Raw genomic sequence first — 10819 nt, forward strand, 5'->3', positions numbered from 1 at the left:
GATGCGCAGGGAGCAATAACCCCCATGCAGTCTATAACATTCCCCTCCCCAGCAAGAGATGCGCAGGGAGCAATAACCCCCATGCAGTCTATAACATTCCCCTCCCCAGCAAGAGATGCGCAGAGAGCAATAACCCCCATGCAGTCTATAACATTCCCCTCCCCAGCAAGAGATGCGCAGGTCAGGGAGCAATAACCCCCATGCAGTCTATAACATTCCCCTCCCCAGCAAGAGATGCGCAGGTCAGGAAGCAATAACCCCCATGCAGTCTATAACATTCCCCTCCCCAGCAAGAGATGCGCAGGGAGCAATAACCCCCATGCAGTCTATAACATTCCCCTCCCCAGCAAGAGATGCGCAGGGAGCAATAACCCCCATGCAGTCTATAACATTCCCCTCCCCAGCAAGAGATGCGCAGAGAGCAATAACCCCCATGCAGTCTATAACATTCCCCTCCCCAGCAAGAGATGCGCAGAGAGCAATAACCCCCATGCAGTCTATAACACTGTATCACAGAACCATCCCGGTGCCCCAGTCCCTTACTGTCACTGCCTGCATTCTACTCTATGGCCGCCAGGGGCGCACGGTTACCAGTTTGACAGAACACAGGAAGTACGTCATCCACCTGCGCCGGGCGCGACAGAAGGAAAAGCAAAGCGCTCCCGGGAGTTTGGGACCCGGATACCGGGCGGGATGGACGCGGAGTTTTTCATGGGGGGGGCGGGAGGGATTATTGGGGACTGGGAGGACAGGGGAATGGTACGTACTGGGGTTACTGGGAGAGGCGCTGGGTGAGGGGCAGAGAGACGGGAATGAGAGACATATTGGGGGCAGATATTTTGGGGAGAAACGGGGGGGGCGGGATACAGGGATTGGGCACCGGCAGGGGGAGAGGGAGGGGGTTTTAGGGGGGCTTCAGAGTTGAGGTTAGGCTGGGGTTGGGGTACATATATATTGGGGTTGGGGTACATATATATTGGGGGGGAGGCAGGACAGGGGTTGGGGTACATATATATTGGGGTTGGGGTACATATATATTGGGGGGAGGCAGGCTGGGGTTGGGGTACATATATATTGGGGTTGGGGTACATATATATTGGGGGGGAGGCAGGACAGGGGTTGGGGTACATATATATTGGGGTTGGGGTACATATATATTGGGGTTGGGGTACATATATATTGGGGGGGAGGCAGGACAGGGGTTGGGGTACATATATATTGGGGCTGGGGTACATATATATTGGGGTTGGGGTACATATATATTGGGGGGGAGGCAGGACAGGGGTTGGGGTACATATATATAGGGGTACATATATATTGGGGCTGGGGTACATACTGTATATACTGGGGTACATATATATTGGGGCTGGGGTACATATATATAGGGGTACATATATATATTGGGGCTGGGGTACATACTGTATATACTGGGGTACATATATATTGGGGTACATATAATGGGGTTGGGCGCAGTTCTCACACAGAATTCTTGCCGTTCCAGGATGAAGACTATGGGGAAGGGGAGGATGATGGGGAGGTGCAACAGGAGTGTTTGCGGAAATTCACCACCCGGGATTATATCATGGAACCTGCTGTTTTCAACACACTGAAGAGGTGAGAGGCGCAGGGGCCCCCCAGGCTTCTGTGAGGAATGGGGGGGGGGGGGACAGAACCAAAGGGCAGAGGACAGGGAGCCGGGATGGGAATACACAGGGGGGAGTAGAGCCCAGAGGGTGGGGGAACCCAGAACAACTCCCAGATTGTCAGTGGGGTGGTGGGAGTTGCAGTTCACACAGCCTGAAACCCTCCTGTTACATTAAGTTGTTGCGTGTGAATTCCAGGTACTTCCAGTCGGGGGGGTCCCCAGAAAATGTCATCCAGCTCCTGTCGGAGAATTACAGCGCCGTGGCGCAGACTGTGAATCTGCTGGCGGAATGGCTCATCCACTCGGGTACAGACATTTATTTATTCCGACCCCCCTACTCGTAATTCCAGCCTCTCGTTCATACTGACTTGTTACTATTTCTAGCATCTTTGCAATTGGTCTTCATTTTTTATTTTATTTTTATAGTTATAGAATTATTTGCCTTCATTTCCAGCTATCAAATGGGGGTCACTGACCCCGGCAACCTGAATACTCTCTGCTCTGTGAGGCTCCAGTTTTATTGTTATTATTACTTTTTGTAACTTTATTTTCTAGTCAGTCCCTCTCCTATTCATATACGAGTCTCTTATCCAAACCTCTCCCTGGTTGCTAAGTTAAACACAACCCTAGCGACCAAATAGCTGCTGAAACATGAGTCCTGAATTGAAAATGAAATAACTAAAAAACTACAAATAATAAAAAATTGCAATTGCAAATTGTCTCAGAATATTCAATATACGTCCTTGCCACCCTTGGCCGGGTTAGTTTCCATCAAAGGAAACTGTAGGAATGGCACTGGTGAGTATTCTGGATAAGGGGTGAGCTTTGTGTGTATCCCCCCAAATACCTGTGTGTGATTGGCTGCAGGTGTGGAGCCCGCGCAGGTACAAGAGACGGTGGAAAACCATCTGAAGAGTTTACTGATCAAACACTTCGACCCAAGGAAAGCCGACTCCATCTTTACAGAGGAAGGAGAGGTAACAGGGATGTTCCGCGGGTTGGGGGGGCTAGAGAGTAGATTTGGGGGTACATTCTTTGCTCATTGTGCGCAGACGCCGGCCTGGCTGGAGCAGATGATCGCCCACACCACATGGAGAGATCTGTTCTACAAACTGGCAGAGGCCCATCCCGACTGCCTGATGCTGAACTTCACTGTCAAGGTGGGTACATACGGCTGGGCCCCCCCAGTCACCCCGAGTCTGAGCAACTCCTACTGCGCAGCCTTTGTGTATGAGATCTCCCAAGCCCTTTATTATAGGGGTGGTTCCCCTTTAAGATAACGTTTAGTATGTTATAGAATGACCTGTTCCTAGCAGCTTTGCAATTGGTCTTCATTATTTATTTTTTATAGTTATTGAATTATTTGCCTTCATTGTGCAGCTTTCACACAGGGGTCGCTGACCCCGGCAGCCAAAACCTATTGCTCCAGTTTTATTGTTATTGTTACTTTTTATCCCATATCTTTCTATTCAGCCCCTCCCCTATTTATATTCCAGTGTCTCATTCACACCACTGCCTAGTTGCTAAGGTAAACATGACCCTAGCAACCAGATAGCTGCTGAAAGTCCTTCTCTGGACCCTCAAAACTGTGCTTTGTGCTTCACATATTTTTTTTCCCATTTTGCAGCTGATCTCGGATGCCGGGTACCAGGGGGAAATCACCAGCGTCTCCACGGCGTGCCAGCAGCTGGAAGTCTTCTCCAGGGTCCTCCGTACTTCCCTGGCAACGATCCTGGATGGGGGAGAAGAGAACTTGGAGAAAAACCTCCCCGAATTCGCAGTACATACGTTTAAACCATTTGCGCCACATGGGGGGGGGGGGTGCTGCGCAGATGTAACGTGTGTTACGTGTGTTACGTGTGTTACGTGTGTAACGTGTGTAACGTGTGTTACGTGTGTAACCTGTGTAACCTGTGTAACGTGTGTAACCTGTGTAACCTGTGTTACGTGTGTAACCTGTGTAACGTGTGTAACGTGTGTAACGTGTGTAACCTGTGTAACGTGTGTAACGTGTGTAACGTGTGTTACGTGTGTTACGTGTGTAACCTGTGTAACGTGTGTAACGTGTGTAACGTGTGTAACGTGTGTAACGTGTGTAACGTGTGTAACGTGTGTAACGTGTGTAACGTGTGTAACGTGTTTCTGTGCCCCGCAGAAGATGGTGTGTCACGGAGAGCACACGTACTTGTTCGCTCAGGCCATCATGTCCATCCTGTCGCAGGAGGAGCAGGGGGGGTCGGCCATGAGAAGGATCGCACAAGAGGTCCAGAGATTTGCACATGAAAAGTAAGAGCAATGAGTGCATCCCCTGCTGCCCAATGAAAGGCCATTTATATAACGGGGTACAGCAAGAAAAGGGGGAACTTGTGCTCCCCACTAAACTATAAACCAGTAGGTGGGGGGGCAATGAGGCTGTGACCACAGAATTAATATAAACAACAACAAGAGCCCCTCTGCCCTCCCCCATTATCAATATATATAGGGCATTAACCCATTCTGTGCATTAAGCTGCCGAGAAATGCCCTCCCCTTTATACAGGGATTGTTTGTCCTTATATTGTAATATATTCCAGCTGCCCAACTGGGTCACACTCACCTCCAGTCTGGCCTGTCCTACACTCACTCACCCCCGGTCTGGCCTGTCCTACACTCACTCACCCCCGGTCTGGCCTGTCCTACACTCACTCACCCCCGGTCTGGCCTACACTCACTCACCCCCGGTCTGGCCTGTCCTACACTCACTCACCCCCGGTCTGGCCTGTCCTACACTCACTCACCCCCGGTCTGGCCAGTCCTACACTCACTCACCCCCGGTCTGGCCTACACTCACATCACCCCCCAGTCTGGCCAGTCCTACACTCACTCACCCCCGGTCTGGCCTGTCCTACACTCACTCACCCCGGTCTGGCCTACACTCACTCCACCCCCGCGTCTGGCCCTGTCCCACACTCACTCACCCCGGTCTTGGCCTACCTCACATCCACCCCCGGTCTGGCCTGTCCTACACTCACTACCCCCGGTTCCTGGCCTGTCCTACAGCTCACTCACCCCCGGTCTGGCCTGTCCTACACTCAACTCACGGCCCCGGTCTGGCCTGTCCCTACACTCACTGCACCGCGCCGGTCTGGCCAGTCCTAACACTCACCACCCCCGGTTGGGCTGTCCCCTCCTCCCGTCTGGCCTACACTCACTCACCCGGCTGGCTGTCCTACACTCACTCCCCGGTCTGGCCAGTCCTACACTCACTCACCCCCGGTCTGGCCAGTCCTACACTCACTCACCCCCGGCCTACACTCACTCACCCCCGGTCTGGCCAGTCCTACACTCACTCACCCCCGGTCTGGCCAGTCCTACACTCACCCCCGGTCTGGCCTGTCCTACACTCACTCACCCGGTCTGGCCTACACTCACTCACCCCCGGTCTGGCCTACACTCACTCACCCCCGGTCTGGCCTACACTCACTCACCCCCGGTCTGGCCTACACTCACTCACCCCGGTCTGGCCTGTCCTACACTCACTCACCCCCGGTCTGGCCAGTCCTACACTCACTCACCCCGGGTCTGGCCTGTCAGTCTACACTCACTCACCCCCGGTCTGGCCAGTCCTACACTCACTCCCCGGTCTGGCCTGTCCTACACTCACTCACCCCGGTCTGGCCTACACTCACTCACCCCCGGTCTGGCCTGCCTCACACCCCGGTCTGGCCAGTCCTACACTCACTCACCCCGGTCTGGCCAGTCCTACACTCACTCACCCCCGGTCTGGCCAGTCCTACACTCACTCACCCCGGTCTGGCCTGTCCTACACTCACTCACCCCCGGTCTGGCCTGTCCTACACTCACTCACCCCGGTCTGGCCTGTCCTACACTCACTCACCCCCGGTCTGGCCAGTCCTACACTCACTCACCCCCGGTCTGGCCAGTCCTACACTCACTCACCCCCGGTCTGGCCAGTCCTACACTCACTCACCCCCGGTCTGGCCAGTCCTACACCCTACACTCACTCACCCCCGGTCTGGCCAGTCCTACCCTCACTCACCCCCGGTCTGGCCTGTCCTACACTCACTCACCCCCGGTCTGGCCTGTCCTACACTCACTCACCCCCCGGTCTGGCCTGTCCTACACTCACTCACCCCCGGTCTGGCCTGTCCTACACTCACTCACCCCGGTCTGGCCAGTCCTACACTCACTCACCCCCGGTCTGGCCAGTCCTACACTCACTCACCCCCGGTCTGGCCAGTCCTACACTCACTCACCCCGGTCTGGCCGTCCTACACCCTACACTCACTCACCCCCGGTCTGGCCAGTCCTACACCCTACACTCACTCACCCCCGGTCTGGCCAGTCCTACCCTCACTCACCCCCGGTCTGGCCAGTCCTACACTCACTCACCCCCGGTCTGGCCAGTCCTACACTCACTCACCCCCGGTCTGAGTGTAGGGTGTAGGACTGGCCAGACCGGGGGTGAGTGAGTGTAGGACTGGCCAGACCGGGGGTGAGTGAGTGTAGGGTGTAGGACTGGCCACTCACCCCCGGTCTGGCCAGTCCTACCCTCACTCACCCCCGGTCTGGCCAGTCCTACACTCACTCACCCCCGGTCTGGCCTGTCCTACACTCACTCACCCCCGGTCTGGCCTGTCCTACACTCACTCACCCCCGGTCTGGCCTGTCCTACACTCACTCACCCCCGGTCTGGCCAGTCCTACACTCACTCACCCCCGGTCTGGCCAGTCCTACACTCACTCACCCCCGGTCTGGCCAGTCCTACACCCTACACTCACTCACCCCCGGTCTGGCCAGTCCTACACCCTACACTCACTCACCCCCGGTCTGGCCAGTCCTACCCTCACTCACCCCCGGTCTGGCCAGTCCTACACTCACTCACCCCCGGTCTGGCCAGCCCTACCCTCACTCACCCCCGGTCTGGCCAGTCCTACACTCACTCACCCCCGGTCTGGCCAGTCCTACACTCACTCACCCCCGGTCTGGCCAGTCCTACACACACTCACCCCCGGTCTGGCCAGTCCTACCCTCACTCACCCCCGGTCTGGCCAGTCCTACACTCACTCACCCCCGGTCTGGCCCGTCCTACACTCACTCACCCCCGGTCTGGCCTGTCCTACATATATATTGGTAACGGGTGAGTGCAGAGGGGCTCGTGTTGTCTATAGGTTAAAGTGTAAATGTGGGCGTATCTGTGCGTGGCTGCTGAGTCTCCCCAGACAGTAGAACGAGGCATCTGATTGGCAGAGACAGACGTGAGTAATGGTTGGACGTTGCTGGTGTAGAATAGAGAAGTGCAGGAATATATAAACTCATTACAAATAAATGTTCTTATTCCCCAGGGGCCATGATGTCAGTCAGATCACATTGGCTTTGGGCTCTGCCGCTTCCTACCCTCGGGCCTGTCAGGCGCTGGGGGCCATGCTGTCCAAGGGGGCCCTGAATCCGGCCGACATCACTGTGCTCTACAAGATGTTCACAAGCATGGACTCCCCTCCTGTAGAGCTGGTAGGGCTGGGCTTCTCTGTGTTATGGGCTTGTGGGGCCGGTGCCCTCTGAGTATGGATGGGCTATAGGAGGGGACAGTCTGGTAGCCCACATTAAAGGGACCCTGCCATGATATTTATGGGGCACTGCTTATCTGTAAATGGCTCTGTTACACAGCAAATAATTCCCATTTGTTCTTCCCCCGCAGATCCGCGTGCCGGCCTTCCTGGATCTCTTCATGCAGTCGCTGTTCAAACCAGGCGCCAAAATAAACCAGGACCACAAGCACAAGTACATCCATATCTTGGCCTACGCCGCCAGCGTGGTGGAAACGTGGAAAAAGGTTTGTTGGGGGGCAACCTGGGACCCCCGTTAGCCAACCTTGTGTCTGTATTTCCTCCATTCCCCTCAGCCCTTGCGTTATCCAGGGGACAAGGAAAGGCTTATAATACAGATAGTGTGACGGGGCCCCAGCGGGAGGCGTGTGGTGGGGGCCACTGTGGGGAGCATGTGTGTGCAGTAGGGGCCCCTGGGAGTGTGTGTGGGGCCCCAGTGTGCAGTAGAGCTGTCATTTGGGGAAGGGGCACCCAGTTATCTGTGCTTGGGGTGGGGGGCACCTACACTGCTCACCCCACTGTGCTTCGGTGCAGAACAAGAGAGTGAACATTAACAAGGATGAGCTGAAGTCGACCTCTAAAGCCATTGAGACCGTCCATAACTTGTGCTGCAATGAGAACAAGGGGGCGTCGGAGCTGGTGGCCGAGCTGAGCACCCTGTACCAGTGCATCAGGTGAGCCGGGGGGTAATCGCGGGGGGGCCGGTGTCCTGCCCTGGGTGGGGTTTGCCCCATTGGTGGCGCTGTTACTCACACTGAGATCTTGTGTTTGTGCATTAGGTTCCCTGTGGTAGCCATGGGCGTATTGAAATGGGTCGACTGGACGGTGTCAGAACCGCGCTACTTCCAGCTGCAGACGGATCACACCCCTGTGCACTTGGCGCTACTAGATGAGGTACATTGGGTCCAACTGCCCATTGCTGTGTAGGTTCTACTGAATCCATCTGCTTATTAACTGGTTCTGCTTCTCTTTGTGCCCCCTCTGGGGTATCTGTAATGCTACTCAATACCTGCCGCCTTCAGCCTTTCTGCTCCCCACCCAAATCCCACCGCTTCCCCTCTCATTACAGATCAGTACGTGCCACCAGCTGCTCCACCCGCAGGTCCTCCAGCTGCTCGTTAAACTCTTTGAGACGGAGCACTCGCAGCTCGATGTCATGGAGCAGGTAAGTCCTTGTGCCTCCGAGTACATTATTACATTACATTAACATTTATTTATAAAGCGCCAACATATTCTGCAGCGCTGTACAATAAGTGGGTTACATGCATTGGGCATACAGAGTAACATATAAAGCAATCAGTAACCGATACAGGAGGGGAAGGGAGCCCTGCCCAAAAGAGCTTACACTCTACAAGGAGTAACATATAAAGCAATCAGTAACCGATACAGGAGGGGAAGGGAGCCCTGCCCAAAAGAGCTTACACTCTACAAGGAGTAACATATAAAGCAATCAGTAACCGATACAGGAGGGGGAGGGAGCCCTGCCCAAAAGAGCTTACACTCTACAAGGAGTAACATATAAAGCAATCAATAACCGATACAGGAGGGGAAGGGAGCCCTGCCCAAAAGAGCTTACACTCTACAAGGAGTAACATATAAAGCAATCAGTAACCGATACAGGAGGGGAAGGGAGCCCTGCCCAAAAGAGCTTACACTCTACAAGGAGTAACATATAAAGCAATCAGTAACCGATACAGGAGGGGAAGGGAGCCCTGCCCAAAAGAGCTTACACTCTACAAGGAGAAAGGGTTGAGACACAAGGTGTGGGTACTGATGAGAACCTTCCTACTTTCTCCCAGTGCCCTGATAAACTTCAGTCACACTTTACTGCTGCGCTGCAAGTTGGAGTGATATCCCCCCCCCTCACCCCCAGCAGCCGATCAGCAGAACAATGGGAAGGGAGCAAGATAGCAGCTCCCAGTAGGTATCAGAATAGCACTCAATAGTAAGAAATCCAAGTCCGGCTTGGGACTCCTCCAGTTACATGGGAGTAGGAGAAACAATAGGTTAGCTGAAAGCAGTTCTAATGTGTAGCGCTGGCTCCTTCTGAAAGTACCCCATAAATATCATGGCACTGTCCCTTTAAGGTGCTAAGCTACACAAGGTGATTGGCTGCTTGCTACTGATATAACTGGAATAAGAGTATTTTTGTAGGAGAGATCCCCTGTATATCAGCTCTGGAACTGAAGTAGGGCTCCCTTACCGACCTACCTACTGACCCCCCCCTCTCCTACTTTCTGTGTTTAGCTGGAGCTGAAGAAGACGCTGCTGGACCGGATGGTTCACCTGCTGAGCCGCGGGTATGTCCTTCCTGTGGTCACCTATATCCGCCGGTGCCTGGAGAAACTCGATACCGACATCTCCCTCATCCGATACTTCGTCACAGAGGTGAGAACCCCCGGCTCCGCTCGTCTGAACTGTCCCCCATAATCCATTATTCCTCACTTGTCCCTGTGTCGCCCCCTGTAGGTCCTGGATGTCATTGCACCTCCCTACACCGCGGATTTTGTGCAGCTTTTCCTCCCCATCCTGGAGAACGACAGCATTGCCGGCACCATCAAGGCAGAAGGGGAACACGACCCGGTGACGGAGTTTATAGGTACAGAAATAAGTGCTGAAGTTTAGGTTCCCCTTTAACTGCTGCTTCCAAAGTGAAACCCTTCTATTAATATTTCCCTCTCATTTCTTGTAGTTCACTGCAAATCGAAATTCATCATGATAAACTGACCAGCAGGACGAGAGCTGTGAGCACAAAGGATTGTGGGGGATACAGACGCGTGGGGGAGGGGGGGGGCAACTCTGTGCTGTGTATATACAAACCTGCGTGTCGGGGGGCTGTACAGAAATGTGCGCTTTGTGTGTTTTTGCTTTTTTTTTTAAAATAAATATTCTTACAGAATTCTGTATACTGAGTGCAGGGCACCCACATATCCACGCACACCCCGACCCCTGTGCTCTGCGTGGCGCTGTTACTAGAGTTGGGGGGCGATTGCTCCTCCTTTCTCCACTCCTTTCCCTCATCTGACTGAGAGAAGAGCAAATCTTTGTGTTCCTGAGAATATGAAGAGTGCAGGCACCAAACTTTACTGGTGGCGTTATGTTTGGGTACAGGGGAGAGGCCGTGTTTGGGTACAGGGGAGGCCATGTTTGGGTACAGGGGAGAGGCCGTGTTTGGGTACAGGGGAGGCCGTGTTTGGGTACAGGGGAGAGGCCGTGTTTGGGTACAGGGGAGGCCGTGTTTGGGTAGAGGGGAGAGGCCGTGTTTGGGTACAGGGGAGGCCGTGTTTGGGTACAGGGGAGGCCGTGTTTGGGTACAGGGGAGAGGCCGTGTTTGGGTACAGGGGAGGCCGTGTTTGGGTAGAGGGGAGGCCGTGTTTGGGTACAGGGGAGAGGCCGTGTTTGGGTACAGGGGAGAGGCCGTGTTTGGGTACAGGGGAGGCCGTGTTTGGGTACAGGGGAGAGGCCGTGTTTGGGTAGAGGGGAGGCCGTGTTTGGGTACAGGGGAGGCCGTGTTTGGGTACAGGGGAGGCCGTGTTTGGGTAGAGGGGAGAGGCCGTGTTTGGGTAGAG

General features: G+C 54.4%; 1 protein-coding gene across 1 annotated transcript; it reads left to right on the forward strand.

Annotated features, from left to right (window-relative positions):
* The first annotated feature begins 645 nt into the window (after positions 1–645).
* nelfcd (negative elongation factor complex member C/D) lies at positions 646–10149 on the forward strand. The gene is given in 15 exon segments (NM_001030511.1): positions 646–759; positions 1502–1614; positions 1842–1951; positions 2513–2622; positions 2698–2805; positions 3273–3425; positions 3801–3931; positions 6990–7155; positions 7343–7477; positions 7785–7924; positions 8030–8144; positions 8320–8415; positions 9498–9638; positions 9720–9849; positions 9943–10149. Coding segments are annotated over 15 exon segments (1749 nt in total). The 5' UTR covers positions 646–693; the 3' UTR covers positions 9978–10149.
* Positions 10150–10819: the final 670 nt, after the last annotated feature.

This window comes from Xenopus tropicalis, chromosome 10 (genome assembly GCF_000004195.4).
Source record: "Xenopus tropicalis strain Nigerian chromosome 10, UCB_Xtro_10.0, whole genome shotgun sequence".
Taxonomy (NCBI): Eukaryota; Metazoa; Chordata; class Amphibia; order Anura; family Pipidae; genus Xenopus; species Xenopus tropicalis.